Raw genomic sequence first — 24,309 nt, 5'->3', positions numbered from 1 at the left:
CCCCACCACTCCAGCAACCCTCAGTTTGTTTCCTGAGATTAAGAATTCCTCATATCAGTGAGGTCATATGATACATGTCTTTCTCCGTAACTCTTGATTTCAGCTCAGGGTCATGAGATCAAGCCCTTTGTCGGGCTCCACCCTGGGTGTGGAGCCTGCTTAAGATTCTCTCTCTCTCTCTCTTCCTCTGACCCTCCCCCTCAAAATATTAATTTTATATTGTATTTAACTCAACATATGCAAAATATTACAATTTCAATATGTAATCAAGATAAAAATTTATTAGATTTTTACATTTTTTTGGTACTAAGTTTTTGAATTCAACATGTACTTTATACTTACTCAATTTTAACCAGCCAAATTTCAAATGCTCAATAGATACAAGGGGCTGGTGGCCGCCATATCAGACTACTCAGATAAAAACTGCATTCTCACACCACACTCCGATTAAGCTAGAAAGCAGTAACAAAGAGAAACAGAGAAAGAAAAAAAGAAGCCCAGAGGAATGGGAATTAAGAAAAAACACTTCTGAATAACACATAAGTCAAAGACAAATTGTAATAAATATTATGAAATATTAGTAATTGAATAATGGGAAGAAAGACTATGTATTAGAGTCTCTGCATGCAGCTAAGGTGATAATTACAGGTTCCTTTATAGCTTCAAATGACTTTATTAGAAAGGAAAAAAAGAAAATTAATAAATTCAACATAATTCTTAAGATTTTTTAAAATAAGAAAATTGAAAGAAAGATGACACTTTTCACAAACATAAAATGGAAAGGATTAACAAAACCAAAAATCAATTATTTGAACAGACTCAAAACACACAATTCTCTGCCAAGATTAAGGAAAAGAAGGATGATATAACTAGGCCATATCTGGAATGAGTAATCATGAATGCACCGATATTAAAAAGATAAGATGCTATCATGAAATACTTTATGCCAATTTGCCAATAAATTTGAAAACTCAGATTAAATGGATACATTTCTAGAAAAATATAACTCGCCAAAATTTACTCAAAGAAAAAAACTGAATAAAACTATAACCATAGAATGAATTGAATCAGTAGGGAAGGAGACACCTTCCCTAAAGAAAACACCAGTCCAATTTCTTCATTACCAGTGACTACCAAAATGTTCAAAGAACAAATAATTCCAATCTTATACAAATCCTTACAGCGAGCAGAAAAGGAGCAAACACTCTGCAAAAAATGCAGAAATCGTATTTGGTCAAATGTACTGTCCATTCAGAATAATGCTCAAACCAGCAATAGAAGGGAACTTCCTTAACTTGATAAAGGGCATATATAAAAATATAGCAAATAGGGGCGCCTGGGTGGCTCAGTTAGTTAAGTGTCTAACTTCGGCTCAGGTCATGATCTCAGGGTCCCGGGATCGAGTCCCACTTTCAGTGGGGAGTCAGCTTCTCCCTCTCCCTCTGCCCCTCCCCTCCACTCGTGTGCAGGCTCACTCTGTCAGATAAATTAAAATCTTAAAACAAAACAAAACATAGCAAACATACTCTGGTGAAATGATGACCATGTTCCCTGTAAAGTCCAGAGTAACACAGGGTCTCCCTTATCATCACTTCTATTTGACATTATACTAAAGGTCTTAACTAGCACAGTAAGGAAAGAGGGCAGAGAATATGGAAAATTGGAAAGGAAACAAAAAAACTGTCATCATTTGCAGATGACATGATTGTCTACATAGAAAACAAAATTTTAATATGTAATTTATATGAATAAATAAAAGAATCCAGCAAGATTTCTGCAAAATCAATTGCATTTTTATACACCGACAACAGTTAGAAACTGCAATTTTTTCATTTTTTTTAAGATTTTTATTTATTTATTTGACAGAATAGACACAGCGAGAGGGAACACAAGCAGGGGAAGCGGGAGAGGGAGAAGCAGGCTTCCCGCTGAGCAGGGAGCCCGATGCAGGGCTCGATCCCAGGACCCTGAGCTGAAGGCAGACGCTTAACGACTGAGCCACCCAGGCGTCCCTAGAAACTGCAATTTTTTTAAAAGTTACCATTTTATGATAGCATCAAAACATACAAAGTAGTACAATCAGATATGATGTGGTTTTGGATTGAAAGACCACACTACCACCTATAAAATAGGCCAAAAACTGAATCCAAACCTAATCAAAGTTCCAGAGTCAACCACCAGTTCACAGGAAATACAGAAGACAGAGAAACAAGTGTCGCTAAATGATGGGGATGCAGTAAGCTACAGGACAACCTAGTTCTTCAAAAATAGATTGCAGGAGGGGCGCTGGGGTGGCTCAGTCAGTTAAGCGTCTGCCTTTGGCTCAGGTCATGATCCTAGGTCCTAGGATGGAGCCCCAGTCAGGCTTTCTGCTCAGCAGAGAGTCTGCTTCTCCCTCTCCCTCGGCCCTCCCCCCCATTCATGCTCTCTCTCTAATAAATAAATAAAATCTTTTTAAAAAATAGATTACAGGAAAAACAAGATATGGAGAGAGAGCCTAAAGGCTAGAAGAGACTTAAAGGCATATCAACCAATTCCAATGTATGCATTTTATTTAGATCTTGACTCTAAAAAGACAAAGTATAAAAATAATCATCTTTATGAGACTATTGGAAATTTGGATATTGAATGAATATTAGGTGATATTATTGGAACTATTGTCAACTTTCAGACAAAACAACAGATGGTTGGTAGAGTTGGGTGATGAGTACAAGAAATTTCATGCCAGGGGCCAGCAATTTTCTTCTGTAAAGAACCAGAGAGAAAATATTTTAGGGTTGCTGGTTATATGGTCTCTATTGCAACTCCTCAACTCTGCCTTTGGGGCATGAAATTAGCCATAGATAATATGTAAACAAATAGTTGTGCCTGTGTTCCAGTTTATTTACAAAACCAGGTGAGGTGGCCAACCCCTTCTTACAATTCAGTCTATTTTTACAATTATTTGAAGTTTTCCATAACAAGTTGTAGAGAATTATAGTATTTAGGAATAAATCTGAAGAAGATACGCAAGATTTTTTATGGAGAAAATACAAAATTTTATCAAAAGACAATAAAGATGATCAAAATAAATGGAGGAATATACCATGTTCATGGATTGAACATATTATACAATACTTCACATCTTTACAATATTGTAAAGATGTTGTAAAGATGTTAGTGCTCCTCAAAATGATTTATAGATTCAATATCTTTCCAGTCAAAATTCCAACAGGTTTGTGTGTGTGTGGAAATTGACAAGGTGATTGTAATATTTTTATGAAAGAGCAAAGGAATGTAAGAGTAAAGATCCTCCTGAAAACAACAAAGATGGGAGACTTGTCTTGCCAGATATCAAGAATTATTAACAACAAGCTACTATAAGTAATATTCTATCATATTAGCAAAGGGAAAAATTTTTGAAAAAGATGATTACAGGGAGACCAAAAACAAATCCCACATACATTGAAACTTGACTTGTGAGAGATTTGGCACTGCATATAAGTGGGGAAGGACAGAATTTTCAGTAAATGGTGTTGGAACAATTGAGTATCCATATAAAAAACATATAGCCCATATCATTCACAAAAATTAATTCTAGGTACATTATAGACCTTAGTGTGAAAGGCAACACAACGTACAAGAACATCTTCATGACCTTGAGATAGGAAAGGAATTTCTTCAAAAGATTTTAATTTTTTTTAAAGACTTTTTTTAAAGATTTTATTTATTTATTTTGACAGAGAGAGACAGCAAGAGAGGGAACACAAGCAGGGGGCGTGGGAGAGGCTTAATGACTGAGCCACCTAGGTGTCCTTAAAAAATTTTATTTTTAAGGAATCTCTACACCCAACATGGGGCTCAAACTCACAGTCCTGAGATCAAGAGTCACATGCTCCACTGACTCAGCCAGCTAAGTGCCTTAAAGATTTTTTTAAGTACATAACATAAGTGAAATAATGGATAAATTAGGATACATTAACATTAGGAATTTCTCCAGCAATTCTACCTCTTTTAAATTCCACTTTGATTCAACTGCCACTTCTGGGCATAGTAGACACAAAAGAATTGAAAGCACAGACTTGAACAGATATTTGTACGCCAATGTTCATAGCAGCATTATTCACAATGGCTATAAGGCAGAAACAAACCAAACGCCCACTGACAGATAAACAGATACACAAAATGTACTACACGCATACAATGGAATATTATTTGGCCTTAAAAAGGAGTGGAATTCTGATACATGCTACAACATGAACCCTGAAGACATTATGCTAAGTGAAATAAGCCAGTCACAAATGGACACATATTGTACAATTCCAGTTATATGAGGTACCAAGAATAGTGAAATTCATAGAGACAGAAAGAACAGTGGTCATCAGGGGCTGGGGGAAGAAGAGAATGGGGAGTTACTGTCTAATGGATACAGGATTTCAGTTTGGGAAGATGAAAAAATTCTGGATGGTGGTGTTGGCTGCATAACTGTGAACGTACTTCATGCCACTGAACTGTAACTTCACGTTAAAATGGTAAATTTTATGCTATGTATATTTTACTACAATGAAAATTTTTCTTAAATAATTTCTACTCATCAACAGACACTATAAGGCAAGCAAAATATGAGCAACACTTTGGGAGAATATATTTGCAAAACATACAACTGACAAAGGAATAGTATCTAAAATAGATAAAGAATCCTACAGGGGCGCCTGGGTGGCTCAGTTGGTTAAGCATCTGCCTTCAGTTCAGGTGATGATCCCAGAATCCTGGGATCAAGCCCCATGTCGGGCTCCCTGCTCAGAAGGAGAGTCTGCTTCTCCTTCTCCCTCTGCCCCTCCCCCCACACTCATGCTCTCTCTCTCTCGCTCACTCTCTCTCAAATAAATACATTTTAAAAAAAAAAAACTCCTACAGATCGAAAGGGAAAAGTTAAACAACCAAAACAATTTTTTTTTGGCAAAAGAGTTAACAGGAACAGCCAAAATGTATGCAAAGATTCTCCTTAGTAATAGGGAAATGAAAATAAAAAGTAGGGGCGCCTGAGTGGCTCAGTCAGTTAAGCATCTGCCTTCGGCTCAGGTCATGATCCTGGGGTCCTGGGATCGAGCCCCGCATCGGGCTCCCTGCTCAGCAGGGAGCCTGCTTCTCCCTCCCCCTGCTCTTACACACACACTCTCTCTCTCCCCCTCTCAAATAAATAAAAAAATCTTTAAAGAAAATAAAAATTGAAATTAAAAAACATCTGGCATTGTTAAAGTAAAGCTGAAGGTGTGTATACCCGGTAACCTAACAATTCCACTCCCAGGAATATTCCATGGAGAGACACTTGCTCATATATACCCAGAAACATATACAAAACTGTTCATCGTAGGGGTGCCTGGGTGGCTCAGTCATTAAGCGTCTGCCTTCGGTTCGGGTCATGGTCCCAGGGTCCTGGGATCGAGCCCCGCATCGGGCTCCCTGCTCCGCGGGAAGGCTGCTTCTCCCTCTCCCACTCCCCTTGCTTGTGTTCCCTCTCTCACTGTGTCTCTCTCTGTCAAATAAATAAATAAAATCTTTAAAAAAAAAAAAACAACTGTTCATCATAGCAGCACCAGATGTAATAGCGAAAAAATGCAAACAACCCAAATGTCCATATGGAGTCAATAAATAAATAAATTGTGGCATATTCATGCAATGGGACACTTGCTGCCAACACTTAGGATCTGTATAATCTTGGGAAAATTAGTTAATCTCTCTGTGCCTTAGTTTTTTAATCAGTAAAATGGGCATAATACCAGTCTCTACCTCATAGTGTTGATGCAAGGACCATCATTATTGAAGGTTCTTAGAACAGTGCCTAGAACACAGCACATTCTCTCTGTAAACACTGATGTTAAGCTTCCTTGGCTCATGCCCTGAGAGATCCCCTCCTGATACCTGACCACACTTAAGTCTCTCCACTTGATTCAAGCAATGCTGTCCTTGCTGATCTCTCCCACCTCACTCCTCCCCCTCCAGACCCCATCCCCCTACTGCTCCACCCCTGTAACACTCCAAGCCACCTCCTGCCTCTGCTCCCCTCCTGATACGTCCTTCCTACCTTCTCTGCCTGCCGAACACCTATTTCCTTTGCCCAGGCCCAACTCAGACAGCATCCTCCTCTGCCCTACCCTACCTTAACCCCTCCCACCTACCCCTCCCCAGGGTAGACGCAATTGCCCTCTGGGTATCTAAGGTTGGCTGGGCCTCAGTCCATACCTCTGGTTACTTGTTTACCTCCTCCCACTGGACCATGAGATCCCTGGAGGAGCCCCCCTGCTTGTTGAACAAATTATAATAAAGTCCCATAAAAATCCAAACCCCTTACCCAGGCCTTTGGCAGCCTGGCTCAGAGCAGACTCTGGAAGCCTCCAGGCCTGGACTCAAATACTGGCCCCAGGGGCACCTGGGTGGCTCAGTTAGTTAAGTGTCTGACTCTTGATTTTCGGCTCAGGTCATGATCTCGGAGTCGTGAAATCGAGCCCTGTGTCAGGTTCTGCACTCAGCTCGGAATCTGCTTGAGATTCTCTCCACCACCCTCTGCCCCTCCCAGCCCCGCTCATGTGCTCTCTAAATAAATAAAGAAAATCTTTAACAACAACAACAAAAATACCAGTTCCACCACTTACTTGCTGTGTGGCCTTGACTGAGTCACTTAACTTCTCTGAATCCCAAATGGGAGTATTAACACTAACTTTTAATGCTATTGTGAGGATTAAATATGAGATGGTGATATTATGTGAAGCTCCTGGTATACAGTAAGCACTCAATAAAAAGAGCTATTCTTAGGCTCCCCATCAGCTAGAAAGACATACTCCTCTCGCACAGCTCCTGACACTTTGCAGCTGCCGACAGCGCACGTGAGCTGGGGCACCTGCGTGGGGCCAGAGGAGCTCTGTGCCTCCCCGGTTGTGATGGGCAGAGTGGGGGTGCTGTGGCCGAGCTGCTCTCCCCACATCACCCGCTGTTCCGCCCACAAAGCAGCTCCAGACCTCACTGGCCACAGCGGAGCTTGGGACAGAGAAGAAAATGGCACTTCAACCCACCCTGCCGTGTCCTCCAAAGGTCCGTATCTCAAACCAGAAGAACTCAACACAACCAACCTCTCATACCGGATTCCCATTTCATAGAGGAGGCAACTACGATTCAGAGAAGAGAACTCTCTCATCTAAAGTCGCCCTGCGGCAAGCAGAGACTAATCTTGAACCCAGCTGTCTGTCCCAGGCATGAACCAGGCTGCCTCCAGAAGGTGCTAGCGCCCTGAAAGAGGCCCAGACCGGCTGGACACTATGGCCACGCTCGCCCACGCCCCACTCAGCCCTGGCCTCGACCACCTGTCCGTCCCTGTCACAGCCCCGGCTCCATTCTTCTCCTGCATCTGGCACCAGTTGCCATAGCAACGGGCTCTTTGGGAAGCTGCTCCGCTGAGCCAAGGATGGGGCCTGGAGGAGGGAGCAGCTGTGGGCTCCTTCAGTCAAGGCAGGTGGGCACCTGGTACCACCACCGAGCTCCAACAAGCCCCTCAAACCGCTGCAGTCCCCTGAATCCCAATTCTGGCCATCTGGCCCAAATAAATCATCGGAAATGGGGAGAAACCAGATGCACAGGGATGTTCGCTCCAGCATTACTTAGAAGAGCACCCAACTGTATATGTCGGTAACAGGTAACATTTTTGAGTGTTTATCTTGTACGAGGCACTGTGCTAAATACCAAACACGTGTCCCCTCATTTGCTCCTCACCACCCCCCTGTCAGGTAAGTACTCTCCACACCCCCCAGTTGGCCGATGAGGAAATGATGCTCAGAAAGGCAAAGCCACTTGCCTAGGTCAGTCGGACAGAGTCAAAGCCAGGACTGAAGGCCAGTCTGCCAGCCTCCAGGTTTCGTACTCTTAACTACACGACGGCGGTCGGAAAGGAGAAAAGGAAGTCCCGGCCCATCCTCTGGTCCTGGCAGCGCCTGTGGCCGTGACAAATGTCTGCAGCCTGCTGTGATACAGGGCTCAGGAGAGGCACAGATTCGGCAGGGCAACATGTACCTACTCGGAAGATCTCCAAACACTACAATGCTTGAAAAATAAAGTACAAATCCCAGAACAATGAAGCGTAGTATGAGCTTATTTATATATGGACGATACAGAGATCTAGATGTTCAGAACAAGGGGGCTGGAGGGACTCCAACCGTGAACACCGATTATCTCCAGACGGAGGGCAATGGGGCCTGGAAGCATTTAAAGGGACTTCCTCCTTCTGTGCTAACAAATTAATTGTGAAAAAAAATTTTTTTTAAGTAAACTCTATGCCCAACGTGGGGCTTGAACTCACAACCCCGAGATCAAGAGTCACATGTCCTGGGCGACTGGGTGGCTCAGTCGGTTAAGCGTCTGTCTGACTGTCTGACTCTTGATTTTGGCTCGGGCCATGATCTCAGGGTCATGAGATCAAAACCCACGTCAGGCTCCGCGCTGGGTGTGGAGCCTGCTTAGGATTCTCTCTCTCCCCCTCCCTCTGCCCCCTCCCCAACGCTCACGTGCTCTCTCTCTCCCTACATCCCAACTGAGCCAGCGAGTTGTGAAAATTTTTTTAAATACCAAAACCAAGTTCTACATTTGACACACGTGGTCCTATTTCCAGGTGAAGAAAAGATATGTATGCACAGGAAAGAGATGACAGGAAGGACATACCAAAAAGTTGGCATTTGGAGTTTTAAAAATTCCTTATTTTCTATGATAAACACATACTAATTTTTTTTATTAAAAATTGGTTTTGAGTGATGTTTACAAAAGCAATGTAATAGCATTCTCATGCAACTGTAACACCGAATCATGGTACGTCACAGAGAAGCTCATTTGTTCTGATCCCCGCTCTAGGAATTTGCTGTTTGGCCTTGAACTAGTCATTTCACCTCTCTGAGCCTCAGTGTCCACATCAGTAAAATGGGTAGGTATCAATAGCCTCCACCTCATCGGGTTGTTAGGAAGACAAAGTGTAGGGGCGCCTGGGTGGCTCAGTCGTTAAGCGTCTGCCTTTGGCTCAGGTCATGATCCCAGGGTCCTGGGATCGAGCCCCGCATCGGGCTCCCTGCTCAGTGAAAAGCCTGCTTCTCCCTCTCCCACTCCCCCTGCTTGTGTTCTCTCTCTCGCTGTGTCTCTCTCTGTCAGATAAATAAATAAAATCTTTAAAAAAAAAAAAAAAAAAAAAAAGGAAGACAAAGTGTTTAGTGTAGGGCCCAGCACACGGTAAGCAGGCTAGATACTCTCACTACGGTGATGCCAACAGGGAAGCAGCACAAGCAGGCAGTGCGGTGCGCTCTCAGGACAGACCGCCAGCCTTTATGCACTGGCTCCGTCGCTTACCAGATGTGTGACCTTGGGCCAGTCACCTTACCTCTCTGGGCTTCATGTGAATATTCAATCAAAAGTGCCTAGCGCAGAATACATATTCGATGAATGTGACAAAAAGTCCACTATGTGAGAAGGCGCCACCTTCTGCCTTGTCTATAAACATGATAGCTACTGGGGCACCTGGGTGGCACAGTCCGTTAAGCATCTGACTTGGCTCCCACTCAGGTCATGATCTCAGGGTTTTGGGATCAAGCCCCGCATCGGGCTCCATGCTCAGCACGGAGTCTACTTGGGATTCTCTCTCTCCCTCTCCCTCTCACTCTGCCCCACCCCTGCTCATGATCGTGCACTCTCTCTCTGTCTCCCTAAAATAAATAAATAAAATAAAATCTTTTAAAACAACATGTTAACTATTATTAATAAAATAACAATTTAGTTAAAGAACAATGGAGAGAGAAGTAGTGAATACAGGGGACACGGCTGGGCATTGACTCTCTCGCTGTGTGAGCTTGGAGGAGTTTGTTAACTTCCCTGAGCCTCAGTTTCCTCATCTGGAAACATGGAGCTAATGCCCATCTTACAGGGCTATTAACACTAAAGGAAACACAAATTTAACATAAATTAAGTAATTTACTTTGTGCGTTAGGCAGTGCTAGGCACATTATTTTACACCATCATCTCACTTAATCCTTAAAACAACCCCCATTAAATTGGAATTAGTATCCTCTTTTTACGGATGAGGAACTTAGTTTAAAAAATATTCCAAAGTCACTCGGCTAGGAAGTGGACAGAGGCAAGATTTGAACCCAGGACTCACCAATTCCGAAAGCTAATGAACCCTCATAAGATGTCAGCAAATGAAGTTCATTTTCTCTTTCCTGACATGGTGGGTCTCGGTTTACTCACGTATAAAATGGGTGTGAAGGATAATGCCCACTAACAGCCTCTCTAGCTTATTAAATTCCACTGCCAAGCCTGGTGTTAAGACCGGCCAAGTCCATCCTATCCCAACTTCTCAGGCTCAACTTACCAGTTTGGGGAAGCTTCCTGGGCGGGATTCCTCTGGCCGGTCCTGGCTGGAGTCGTCTGCACTCCTGTCTGCGCCCTGTTGCTGGACACGGGGCACTGGGCCTCTCCTCGACCTCTTAGCATACTTGGATCTTCTCTGTCCCGTGGATGGGCCTGAGCGAGCCTTGCTGGTTGCAGGCACCAGGGAGCTGGAGGGGCTGTCAGTGGGAGCAGGGGGACCTTGTCCCAGCCTCCCCCTGGACTCTGGCTGAGCCTTGCCCTCCAGCTCGGCCTGACTGGGTGAGACAGCAGGGCCATCATCACAGCCAGCCCCGGCTCGGGGCTCAGCTTCTTGCCACTCTGTGGAGGCCGCTCCCAGGCACAGTGCAGAGCTCTGTGGAGGATCCCAGGCAGCTGGCCTACAGGACTCTCCTCCATCAGGCAGTGGGACCCCGACAGGGTCACAGGGGCTGCCTGGCTGGGCCCCGTTCCCCGCAGCAGGCAAATATTCGAACTTTTCAGTCCCTGAGACACATCCCACACAGGTTTCACTTGGATCTCCTGACCCAGACCCCTCTCCCTCCTTGGGAGAGAGAGGACCGCAAAGGTCTCCCAAGGACTCCAGGTCAGCACATGGTGGGCTGCCTCCCTCACATGGGGGGTTGTCCTCACCAGGGCTCTGACCAGACCACAAGAACCAACCTGCCCCCTCCCCACCCTCTGAGCGGGCCGCATACTTCCTGTTGTTCTTTCTTGCCCCCACAGGGGCTGGGCCCGGTGAGGATGGTAGGCTCCTTTTGGGGGGCTCCTCTTTGCTGAGGGTGGGGCCTCTTTCATCACTCCTACCTCCTCTGGCCTCTCCTGGCCCGGTGCAGCTCGTCGTCCCCACCCCGGCCAACCTCTCCCGGCCAACCAAAGCTCTGTCCGGGAGACCCACAGGCACACTACACGGGTTCCCCGGCCAACTTCCAGCGAGGATGTCGTGCAGAGAAACCTGGAGCCTCTTGAAGGCCCGAGCCTTCCCCTGAGCAGGCACTATGGGCTGCTGGAAGTGGAGCTGGGGGCCAGGCACCAAATCCTGGCTTTGTCCCACGGCTTGCAGCTCCAGGGCCATCGAGTGGGCCTCAGCCTCCAGGCGGGCCCCAGGAGCACCCCCAGCCTGGGAGCCGGTACCTCGATGGGTCTCTTCCCTCAGGACCCTCTTCCTGCTGCCAGCCCGAACTCGGGCCCCAGGGCTCGCCCCCGGCACGTGTGGGGTCAGGCCTGACACAGAGCTGGCTTCTTCCACATCCTCCTGGAAAAGCCCACCGCCACGGCGGGGACTGAGGGCAGGGTCCTCTGTGCTGGAGCCCTCTGCGGCCCCCTCCTGAGACATGTCTGTCTGCCTACAGGGGCCAGAAGCAGGACGCAGGCCCTGTGAGGAGACAGACAGGAGACTGCATCATGCGGTGTCTGGCTGCCAGCCCATTCAGGACACCAGGCCAGAAAGCTGTCTCCCTGCCAGGGGGTAGGCCTGGAGGCCACAGGGACAGAGCACCCAGTCATGTAGGCACCCCAGCAGGGCCCGGGGCCCCAGGGGAGGCAGGGGAGGCCTGCCACCAAACAGGGTTGAGCTACAGCAACCCTTGAGGTCTTCTCGTCTGTGAGGGGCCCCACTTTTGTTTAAACGGGATGTAATAATAACAGTTGCCATTTCTTAACTACCTACTACGTGCATTATTTCATTTCATGCCGGCAGCCACAGGTGAGGAAACTGAGCCACACGGATGTTCAGTGAGTCACCAAAGGACACACCGGAGTGGAAGAGCGGGGATTCTCTCCCCCACCGAAAGCCCAGCTCCTAACCACTGGGCGGGGAGCAGGCAGCGAGTGGGGTAATTCCCCTCACCCGGATCCCGCTCCCGTGGATACCCCCACCAGGTTCCCACGCCTGACCGGGACAGACCCCTACCGCCCAAGCCGTCCAGAAGTTCTCACCTGGGCTCCCAGGGCTCCCCCGCCCAGGCTTCCACCCCCGAGCTGGGCGGGAGCTGGGGTCACGTGAGAGGGGGAAGCGGGGGAGGGGGGTGAGGGACGGGGGCGGGGCCTCGGAAGAGGCGCTGAGGACGGCACCCCAGGCGTGCTGGCGTCCTGGCACCGGCAGAGGGCGCGCTCTCTCTCCCGAGGGCTTCCCGGCGGAGGCGCCAATCCCTTGGGCCCCGGGGCAGGGGTAGGTGGGCGCCTGAACCAGAGGGCGGAAGCGTTGAGGGGTCTTGAGTCTGTCTGACAGTTTAAACTTGGTCCTAGGGCCATGGGGAGTTACTGAAAGTGCCTGAACTCCGAGGGGAATCAGAATCACACTTTTGCCTAGTTACTTGTTATTTTCATTGTCTCAAATATAAAAATATAATTCATATGGAGGAACATGCATACCCAAGTCCCACTGAAAGGTTAGAAATAAAAAGCTTAAACGTCCTCTCACTTCCGGGCTCTTGGGAGCAGCCTTTCTTCCTTTCACCATGTTTGTTGTCGTTTTAGTTTTTTAGTCATGCTGCTTTCATAACTGTAAATGATCTCATACTCGATTACTAATTAATAATATTAATAATAGTCTCATACTCTATTACTTGACTTATTCACAGGAATAGCCTGTATTGACTCCCTGCTCTGGTGATTGCATTAACCACCTGTCCTCCTTTCTCTTCCCAGTTTTTCTCTTTCATATTTGTATTGCTATTGTTTCTATTGATCACTATCACCACTTGGAATAATAGTCTTAAAATGTCCATTTCTTCCTTAGATTGCCTCTCTCCTCTGTGTGAAATGAACGGTTTCCCCTCCCTGCTGCTGCCCTTCCCCCAGCCACGCACCTTTTGGCTTTGTCAAGGTTTGCGGCACGCACATCCTGTCCTGTGAAGATAATTCAGTTTGCCATACTTTGCTGTAGATTGATTCTTAACGTTAAAACCAGATGACATTGATGACATTACGGCTATGTAAATATTTTCACTGCGGAACGAGGAATCTGATAGACATCACTGAGAGGGAAATGGAATTCGCTGGCAGTAAAGCTGCACCATGTGAGGCCAGGAGCAGCCCTGGGGCCGGTGTAATAGTCCACCGCCCTCAGAGCCAAGGCACTCGATCTGTAGATCAACATGGCTGCATCTCAGAGACATAATGTTGAATTTAAAAATCAAGATAATGTCGGGGCGCCTGGGTGGTGTGGTCTGTGAAGCCTCTTTCTGACTCTTGCTTTCTGCTCAGGTCCTGATCTCAGGGTGGGGAGATGGACCCTGGCATCCAACCCCGCCTTGGTCTCGGCACTCAACGGCGAGTCTGCTGGAGATTCTCTCTCTCCCTCTGCCTCTGCCCTTGCTTGCACGTGCTCGCTCTCTCTCTCTCTCTCTCAAATAAATAAATAAATCTTTGAAAATCAAGATAATGTTAACAGTAAGGGAAACGGAGTGCCAGGTATATGGGAACTCTCTGTACTAATCTTCCATTTTTTTCTGTAAATCTAAAACTCATAAAAAATGAGGTTTGCTACAAAAAAAAAGAGAGAGAGAGAGAAGGTGTTGTGTGATCCATATCGAAAGCTGTCAGTCTCGATCTGGTGTCAGGGTCACAAATGAGGTACAAGTTGAGACTGGATGCTACTAAACATCCAATACTGCTCTAAAGAAATGATTTTTTAAGTGAAAAGACCTCCCACTATGGAATGTTCCAGTCATGATGGCAGAGACTTGATCAGGTCTCCTGAGACCAGGGGAACTGTTATTCTGGTCCATTTCGATAATGGAGGTCTCCCACCATGGGCAAAGAAAGGGGGAGTGGTGTTGTTATTAGCACCACGGGGTACTGAGGATAAAAAGACAGTGATCGCTAATACGTGTAATGCTACTTTGAGCCAGAGACTGATCTACATGCTTTACCTGTGTTTATCTATGTTAATTTGCCCATATTAATCCTTACACCAAGTCTCTCAGCTTTTAAATCATGTTTTTCAAATCCACAGTGATCTATAGTAACTTGAAACTGTAGAAATCAGTGTTCAGGGCAGACAACAGTAACCACCCCAGCGTCACGAAGTGTTGGGTGTTTACCAGGTCTCTGGAAGGGCCACAAGAGTGCAGGCTAGGCTGGGCTTGGGGACACCGCCCCGAGTGCTGTCTACAAATACAGCACTGTGGTAGCCAGCCAAGATCGGGACACAGCACGGCCATTGTTGCCACTGTGTCCCAACAGTCACAAAACTGGAGCCCAGACACGGACACAGAGAACCCCAGCGCCTCTCCCACTGAGCCTGTAAGCAGGAACGGCCCAAGGAAAAGGACAGTGGCCTCCGCCTCTCACCCACCTTCCAGATCTCGCACAGTGGCACCCAGGGCCGGAAACGAATCCGCATTTGGAACACTAGCTGTAAGGGACTCTGGGAAATCATTTTCGGCTTTCCATCCGCTGCAAGATAAGAAGGCACGCTAGCACATGGGAACAGATGTGGACTGAATCAGTCTGCATTAGCCTCTATCGTATTTTACATTATTTTTTATCTACTTGATCTATCCATTTCTAAGAGGTGTATATTTTTTGTTGTTTTAAAGATTTTATTTTTATTTATTTATTTATTTGAGAGAGAAGGTAGGGAGGGAGAGAGCACAAGCAAGAGGAGCAGCAGAGGGAGAGGGAGAAGCAGAGCCCCCCCGCTGAGAAGGGAGCCCAACATGGGGCTCCATCCCAGGGCCCTGGGATCATGACCTGAGCTGAAGGCAGATGGTTAACTGACTGAGCCACCCAGGTGCCCCAAGAGGTGTGTTTTTAAATCTCATGTTATTATTGTGGACTTGTCAACTTTTCCTTTACTTCGCTGAGTTCTGCTTTATATATCTCAAACACCTTTTAAGGTGCATGCAAATTCATTTATTTTTACCTCTTTTTGGTAGATTATAACTTTCGTCAGTGCCAAATGTTCTTCTTCCTTCCTATCAATGTTCTTTTAATTCATTTATTAGTTCATTAATTTATTATTAATAATAAATTATTTATTATAATAATTAGTTATTCATTCATTATTTGCTTGAATTTATTAGTATCCTGCTTGCTTGTGGTCAGTGTTGACCTGGTATAATTTTTCTATCCTTTTATTTTCAACCTTTATGTGCAGTTCTGCTTTTCACCACACCTCTTGTACATGACGTATTGCTAGACTTTAGAATTTCAATCAGAGCATCTTTGTCTTTCATCGATGTGTTTAACCTAGTCATATGCTTGGGACTATTGATATACTTGGTCTTATTTCTACCGTTGCTCTTTATGCTTTCTTGCTACAAATTGCCTGCTTCCTTTGTGTTCCTTCTTGCCTTCTTTCAGATTTATCAAATCACACCCCCTTTATTTTCCTCAAAAGATTGGAAATTAGATTTTCCTATTTCTTTTTTTTAAGATTTTATTTATTTATTTGTCAGAGAGAGAAAGAGAGCACAAGCAGGGGGAGCTGCAGGCAGAGGGAGAAGCAGGCTCCCCGCTGAGCAAGGAGCCTGATGCAGGGCTCGATCTCAGGACCCCGGGACCATGACCTGAGCCGAAGGCATATGCTTAGCCGACTGAGCCACCTAGGCATCCCTATAACCTTCAGTAGTTACCTTTAAACTTATAACGTGTGTACTTTAATTTCTCCCTGTCAAGTGGGCGAGGCCTCTGTCAGAGACCTCCCGGGACACCCCTGGATGTGGCTGCCCCTCTAAGTCCTCGTTACAGCAGAAGTGACTAGATTTCCCGTGCCCCTGAGCTCCCAGTAGCTTAGGCAACGGTCAGGTCCTCCAGGGCTCCTCATCTCCATCCCGCAGGGTCGCGGACAGCCAGCCAGGGACGAACCGGAGCTGTGGCTACTGCAGGTGGGTATGCTTGTGTTTATGAAAAGCGGACCTTTTTCAAGGCTGCCAGGGCCTGATGGCACCCTGACCAAGGCTGCTGATGGACGCACATCACATCGCTAGGACTTATCCCCATTGACGTTGACCTTGATCACCTGGCTGGGGCCTGTTCACCAGGTTTCTCCTCTAAAAAGTTTACTCTGCCCCCAACTGTACTCTTAAGGAGGAAGTCACTGCGTGCGGCCCACACTTAAGCAGCGGGGAGCTGTGTACCACCTCCTTGGAATATCTGCATAAATCATCTGCAATTCCACATGGGAGATTTGTCTCTTTTCAATCATTTATTTCTTTTTTTTTTTTTTTTTTTAAATGTTTTATTTATTCATGAGAGTCAGAGAGAGAGACAGAGAGAGGCAGCGGCAGAGGGAGAAGCAGGCTCCCCGCCGAGCAGGGAGCCCGATGCGGGACTCGATCCCAGGACTCTGGGATCGTGACCTGAGCCGAAGGCAGAGGCTTAACCATCTGAGCCACCCAGGCGCCCCTCAATCATTTATTTCTATTATTTATCCAATCATTTATTTCTATCAGTATGGACTCATGGATACTTGTTTCATACTTTGGATTGTAACCCAACGCTGCCTTATTTATTTTGTTGCTCAAACTATTCCAGCTTTGGCCACTGGGAGCTCTTCTAGTTGGCTCTTGTGTCTCTTTACATTTTGATGTATCCCCAGTTTTGGGGGAAGACGGGGAGGGGGTCGGTATATTTCCTACCTCCTTGGAGACTTTTGACCCTAATGATATCAGAAGTCAGATGCCGCTGGGACCCAGCCCGACCCCTCCTTCCCTCACCCCTGCCACTTGCTACTGGGCCTCCGAACCCCGAGCCCTGGCTGCACCTCTGATCGGGGGAGCCCCCAGAGCTGCTGGACACACCGAACTGGAGACCCTGCCCTCTCCTCCCTCCCCTAGCCGCTGCCCTGAAGAAACAATGCCCTCTCCCCTGGCTGAGTCTTTCTGCGGGTTGCAGCCCCCAAAAGCACTTTGTAACCTTAGTAACGTAATTGCTATCCTCAGTGTGAGAATAAACTTACTTAAAGGACAAAACAAAAAAAAAAACTTCGTCTCTGTTATCTTTGAAAACTTACCTTATCGTCTCCATTCCTGAGACTTCAGATAAATGTCCTTTCGCTGGAGACTGTTTATTGTTACACACGCTCGGATCTGGTCAGCAAGGCACCAAGGTCTCCGGAGATTCCCGTCTAGGGGCCCCAGGTGGTCACTTGACCTCACAAAGCCTCTGTTTCCTTGTCTGTAAAGGGGGGATCATGAAAAGCCTTCACAGAGCTGCCACTGGATAGAGCACCTGCTAGGTATGTTAGGGGATCACTTATGAAAAGCGCCTAATAGGAGGCTGGCCACACACAGGAGGTGTTCAGCAAACGGAAGCTGTTACCACTGTTGTTAGTGGAAGTAGCCTTTCGTCTCCCCATCCCTGGCCTCTTCCTCAAATGCCCCACCCTGCTCTGAAGCTCAGACATCACACTGCCACTCTCCCACCCCGAGTCCTTCCAGGATCCAGAAGACTGCAATTCCCTGCCTGGGACTGAAGGGCTTCCGGAATCTTGCCCTGCACCCTGCCCCTGGCCTCCTCTTCCCTCTCTGCCCAAGTCCTGCCAGACTATTCACGGCGCCCTGAACAGGCCTCACTTCATTGCCTTTGCCGGTGCCCTTCCTTCCGCCCACAATGCTCTTCCAGCCTTTCTCCATCTGGGGACGCCCAGGCCTGGGTTTCTGTTCTCAGTGACAGAAACCAACCAATCAGCTGGGGCTTGTGGCTCCTGCCCGCCTCACAGCACCTCCTCGCTCCCCGTGACTGCTACCCAGCTGCCCTGCCCTCGTCCCCTCCCCCACCAGGCTGCCCCATGCTCAGGGGCCCTTTCCTTGGAGTGAGTGAGCAAGTGAGCAGTAAGGGGGAAAGCGCATGGACTCAGGGTCCCACAAACCCGAATGTGACCTGCATTTGGATCCTGGCTCTGCAGTTGATCAGCTGTGTAGTCTCAGGCAAGTGCCCTAATGTCTTTGAGCCTCATTTTCCTTATTTATAAAATGACAATAATAGTAGTTGTTTCATAAGAATGTTATAAAGTGGCTAATCCATGTGAAGCACTTTGCATAATGCCCAGCACACAGAAAGTGCTTAATAAACGGTCTGGGTCTCTCTTCTCATTAATACCAGGCAGCCAGGAGTTGCCTGCTCTGCCAGACTCCGTTTATTGATGGATTCAAGGCTAAAAATAGAGCTGCAGCTTTGGGGAGTAGGTCCTTCCAGAGCCAGGAAGTGATGTCCTTGCTACTGTGGATGGGGAAGGAGCCTGCTTCCCTCTCCGGGGGCTCTCAGAGGAACACACATCTTGATGCCTTTCTCTGTGGATTCCAGGGCAGGCATGCTGGGGCCAGACCAGCCCAGGCTGAGGAGCTCTCCTAGCAGGGGGTTCTGTGGTCCCACCAGGCGGGCTTCTAACTCCAGCCCTGCCATTCACTGGCTCTGTGACCTTGAGCAAGCAATGTTCCCTCTCTGAGGGTCATGATTACTCTCTAGCCTGGGGAATCAACAACGGTAATAACACAACTTGTGACAACAAACAGCTTACATGCACCGAGGCCTGAGGCCAAGGATAAACTCTGGGACTCTGGGTCAGGACGTCCCCTCCTGAGCCTCGGTTTTCCTATCTCTGAAATAGGCACAGTAGCCCTCACCTTGGAAGGTTGTTGTGAGGACCCAGAGAGGTCCTGGACAACAGTTGCTGACAGCAGCAACATCTGATGGGAACCTGAGTTATCCGGGGGCCCATGGTCTCCCTGTCAGAGGGTATGGAGAGCAAAGACAAATTTATCTTAACTGCTTGTAGCTATTGATCCACCAGCCTTGGAGAATGCAAAGAAAGGCATCCAACAGAAAAACACCTCTCACCCTGTGCTGCTAACAGGCTGGCCCTGTCAGTGGGGAAACCACTTCTGGGCAAACGACTCCCTGGCCATCAGTTCAGTGCTCTTGGCGAGTTGTTTTGTCTCTCTGGACAAGACCTGATTCAATTAAAGCAGAGCCTGAATTGGGGGCAGGAGCCTCCATTTCCCCTTCTGCAGCTAGTCTTAACAGTGACATCAAAGGGCATAAATCTGGCTTCCAGGAACATTGAGCCAGACTTCTTCCCATAGACATGCAAGTCCTGGATGGCCCACAATCCCAAGGCCACACACCCTGGATTGTTTCTCTCCTTGTTCCCTTCCTGGGACAGGTCCAAGTAGGCTCTAGACCCTTGCTTCTTTCTGACCATAAGATGGATACATAATTGTATGACAATACCATTAATAAAAATATACAATCTGGGGTGCCTGGCTGGCTCAGTTGGTAGAGCATGCAACTCTTGATCTTGGGGTTATGAGTTCAAGTCCCACGTTGGGTGTAGAGACTACCTAGAAATAAAATCTTTTAAAAAATGAAAAATAAATTAAAAAAAATACACAATCCCATCCCAATACACATCACCTTGCAGTCCTCAAGGAGGAAGACAGAACAGTATTCCCTGCGAGAGATCAAGAGCCTTTGGTCAGAGCACCAGGTGCAACGGCTCTCCTCCCAGCCACCTGCAAGGGGGCGGGGGTGGGGGCAGGGAGGCAGTCATGTTCTTCTGCCCAGGCTGAGCATGGAAGAAGGAAGACTGGATGATCCTGTGAGGGTGCCAGCAAGCCCTATAGCACTGATCCCACCAGGTGGGGTGTCACTCCAGCAGCACCTAAGATGGGAGGTCAGGGTCTGGATTCTCCCTCCTGGGTTTGGATCCCAGCACTACCCCTGGGGAACCCTTGGCCAGTCTCTTAGCCTCTCGACTACTTAGTGTCCTCGGTATGTATATTTATTTGTTTGCGTATTCTCAGTATTCTTGCTTGCAGACAACAGAATCCATTCTGGCCAGTTGAAGTAGAAAGGGAATTTACTTAGGGATGTTAGGCTTATCGGATGATGGAGAAACAGGCTCTAGATGCAGCTTTCAGGAGCATCTCCAAGAAGCACACTACAAGATCAGGTTGACGGGGGAGCTGCTGCTGCTGTCCTTGACCCCAGAACCATACTGCCTTGGCCACCACACAGCCCAGCCAAAGGTGTGCCCCACATGCATCTGTTTCCTCACAGCATTCACCTCCTGGTTGGTATCTCAGATGCATGAGTGGGATTGGAGGAAAGGAGGTCACATGCCTGCACTCTAGCTTCAAGGGAGGCAGGCTTCTCTGCTTTGGGAAGAAGGAACTCAAGATATAAGGAATAATCAAAATGTAGAAGGGAATTTTTAAGATTGTTGGGCAAGGGCAAACATTCGGTACATTTTCTCTCTTGTCTATTTCCCCCACCTTGAATATAAACTCCATGGGGCAGGTGTCTTGAGTGTCTTATTCACCTCTGTGTCCCCAGCACCTAACATGGAGCCTGTGGGGAATAAACAAATAAAATGTGGGTCATGAAAGAACCACCTGTCCTTTGAGGCTATTGACCAACTTGCAGTCTCTCAGGGGGCTGGAGCTCCCTGCCCGGGTTGAGGGTGGGGACATCTGCTCCTCCTTAAATCAAACAATACATTTGATTCAGAGGACCACAATGGGATGCCCATTCCTCCACAGCCCCTCGCCTGATGGTGAAATTGTCTGCATCCTTTATTTCTCAGTTCTGACTCACCTCCTCCTGGAGGCTTTCCTTGATTTGTAACTCCATCACTACCACTACCTCATTACCACCATCACCACCTTGCCCCGGGGAGCTGGTTTGGTATGGTGGTTAAGAAGGCAAGCTCTAGGGGTACCTGGGTGGCTCAGTCGGTTAAGCATCTGCCATCAGCTCAGGTCATGATCCCGGAGCCCCGAGATCGAGCCCCGCGTCAGGCTCCCTGCTCAGCGGAGAGCCTGCTTCTCCCTCTGCTCCTCACCCTGCTTGTGCTCTCTCTCTCTCTCTTTCAAATAAATAAATAAAATCTTAAAAAAAAAAAAAAAGGCAAGCTCTACAGTCTAACTGGCTGACTTCAAATACTGGCTTCAGCTCTTACTAACTGTGGGAGCGTGGATAAGTCATGGTAGCATTCTGAGAATCATTCTCCCCCATCTGTAAGGATTTTGAAGATCATTCTCCTCATCTAAGTCACAGAGCTGTTGTGAGGTTTAAATGAGATACTGTATGCAAGTTCTTCGAAAGGGGCTGGGTGCAGAGAGCTGGCTCAGTTGGCCATTGCTGCAGCTGCCTTTGCAGTCCTCACAGTTCTAGCACGTACTGAGACAACACTGATTGTTTTCATGGCTGCATCCCCAACTTAACTGGAAATCAGGAACTGGGGTGTCCTTTACTCCCCCTCTCCATACCTCTCTATGCACCTGTCATATGGATCGGGTGCTCCCACAGTGTTTATTGGATAACCAATTAACTAAGTCAAAGAAATCTACCAATGCAAAGACTGATAGATAAAACACCAAAAGTTTGTATATTAGAAAAGTAACTAAAATGTAAATGTCACCTGGGAGTGGGGAAAATGACAAGTGGTTAATGTCTATATTATGTAAGGATTTCATATACACCAATGAAAAATAGGTGGCTAAGAGATATCTGGACAAAGGTCACAAGCAAGCAATTCAAGTGAGGAAATAGAAGTAGTAAGTAAACATGGAAGAATATTCAGCCTTCAGTAGGAAATAAAAAGGAGATACCAAAGAAAGCAACAATACCATAGAATATATAATTCAATAGGAAATCGTTTGTAACACTACAAAATGTCCAGTAGCAGAAGGATGGTTCCCTAAATAACGACACCTTGATTCAATGGCATGGTGTTCCACCATCAAATTATTACCAAAATGTGGAAACAAATGCTTACAATATAGTAGGTTTACAAGCAGACTGCAAAATTGGACTCAAAGCATGATTGCAAGTGTGCAAGATATTCATCTTGACTTGATGAAAGCCTGGCAGAAAATACAAGAAAATGAAAGCCGTCGCCTTGATAATGAAGAGGAACTTCACAGAATGCCCACCATACACCGGACGCTATGCCAAGGGCTTATTTCTACTAAACAAGAGTACAGAGAAGAGATAGAAGAGCTTACAGAAATAAAAGCAAAACCACCGAAGGAAATACAACAAGCTGTCAGGATTCAGGAAAATTATGATAGCGCAGAACTAAAAATCAGTGTGAAGGTAGAACAGAGAACAGACCCTGCTGAAACACCACAAGGGACGGAGATGACAGAAACGAGAATGTGAGAAAAATAGAATGAAAAGACTTTTTAAAAGTTTAAATGATGAGAGAAAAGGACAGAGACCATACGCACGTAACAGAAAAAGTAAACCAAAAACGGCATCAAACAAATATTCTAAGATATAATTCAAGAAAACGCTTTAGGAAAAAAAGGAGACATTGAAAAGGCAATGAGACCAGGAAAATTGATTCATAATGATCACTATCAACTCTGTCCTAATAAAGGTATTAGATTTCAAAGTCATAAAAAAAATAATAATCCTTTGGGCAACTCGACAAAAGGGAACTAGTCACTTACAAGGGGGGGGATACCAGGCTGGCCTCTGACTTCTTCATGGCAGCATCCAGCATTAGAACTCAATAGAGCACCACCTACAAAGTCAGCAAGGAAAGAAAGTGTGACTCAAGTATTTTATTTTGAGCCAAACTGCTGATCAAGTATAAAGGCAGAAGACAACATTTTTGAACATGTGTGGGAGTTTGGAGGCTGAAGCAAAAGCACAGTCTGGATTTGTTGGAAGAACAGGACTTTTTTTCCTTTTGGTGACCTAAAGTTTTAGTCAAGGGTTCATTTATGCGTTTATTCAATAGACACATACATAAAGACCCTAGTATGTGTTGGGACCTGTGCCCCAGACTATAAACGAATCTTCTACCAAGTGCTAGGGAAGGTGGAAGGAAAGTTTCCTTGAAGAGGTGAGTTGGCTTTTCCAAGATAATTGGGAGTAAGTACATGAAGGGAAGGGTATTCCAGACAAGGAGAAGAGCAGGCCGGCACGAAAGCATAGGATAGATACTCTGAGATAGAATTTAAGATCTCATCAAGGGTGTGTTCTGGAATGTCCAGACATCTGGAATGGGATGAGTGGGTAAATCCTAAAGGCTCAGGATTGGGAAAGGCTAAGAGGCCTTGAATGCTAGGCTTTTAAAAGGCTTAAACTTCTTCACACAGAGACTGTGGAATCTTGGAATGGTTGAAGCATGAAAACCACTGTTTAGTTGCAAGAAGAAAAAGATCAGAGGTTCTCTGAGGATTCAGATTTCACTCTTCCCACAGCTGCTTAAGCTAGCATTCATACTTGATGATGCACATTCGAACCATTCCCTTTAAAGTCAGGAACAAAGCAAGGTTGCCCACTAATACTGCTTTTGTTCCATGTTGCATTCACAGTTCCGGCCAGCACAGGAGGACATGAAAAAGAAATTAAAACCTTAAGGATTACTGTCACCATCTAAATATTGTTTGTTGCTGAGTTAAGAAGTGTGCTTGTATATTTCCTTCCTTCTGTGTCTTTATGTTTTTCCTGGGGGTGGTTTTTGTGTTTTGTTTAAGATTTTATTTATTTATCTGACAGAGAGAGACACAGCGAGAGAGAGAACACAAGCAGGGGGAGTGGGAGAGGGAGAAGCAGGCTTCCCGCCGAGCCCCAATGCGGGCTCGATCCCAGGACTCTGGGATTATGACCTGAGCCGAAGGCAGACGCTTAACGACTGAGCCACCCAGACACCCCTGTTTTGTTTTGTTTTAAAGTAGGCTTCACACCCAGTGTGGAGCCCAACGTGGGGCCTGAACTCATGACCCTGAGATCAAGACCTGAGTTGAAATCAAAAGTCAGACGCTTAACCAACTGAGCCACCCACGCACCCCTTTCCTGGAGTTTTTAATTGTCTTTCCTTTGTTCTTGGACTATTTGCCTTTTTTTTTTTTTTTAAGATTTTATTTATTTATTTGAGAGAGAGAGAATGAGAGAGAACACATGAGAGGGGGGAGGGTCAGAGGGAGAAGCAGACTCCCTGCCGAGCAGGGA

The 24,309-nt window shown here is 46.5% G+C and overlaps 1 protein-coding gene across 8 annotated transcripts in view; it reads right to left on the bottom strand.

The window, feature by feature from the left end:
- Window positions 1–22,898, bottom strand: part of SPOCD1 (SPOC domain containing 1) — a 38,418-nt gene extending 15,520 nt beyond the window's left edge. For 4 of the 8 annotated variants that reach the window (XM_036098701.2, XM_078073489.1, XM_078073490.1 and 1 more), the window contains exons 1-4: window positions 22,800–22,898; window positions 17,354–17,517; window positions 14,693–14,793; window positions 10,376–11,767 (exon numbers count right to left, since the gene is read on the bottom strand). In XM_036098701.2, the coding sequence (XP_035954594.1) occupies window positions 10,376–11,767; window positions 14,693–14,776 (1,476 nt within the window). In that variant the 5' untranslated portion in view covers window positions 14,777–14,793; window positions 17,354–17,517; window positions 22,800–22,898. The remainder of the gene's footprint in view (window positions 1–10,375; window positions 11,768–14,692; window positions 14,794–17,353; window positions 17,518–22,799) is intronic. The other 4 variants (XM_036098748.2, XM_078073488.1, XM_036098759.2 and 1 more) reach the window with 4 other exon arrangements.
- Window positions 22,899–24,309: the final 1,411 nt, after the last annotated feature.

Source organism: Halichoerus grypus, chromosome 5 (genome assembly GCF_964656455.1).
Source record: "Halichoerus grypus chromosome 5, mHalGry1.hap1.1, whole genome shotgun sequence".
NCBI classification, from domain to species: Eukaryota; Metazoa; Chordata; class Mammalia; order Carnivora; family Phocidae; genus Halichoerus; species Halichoerus grypus.
Note: the sequence above shows the minus strand (reverse complement) of the source record. Positions and strands in the feature narration are given on the sequence as shown.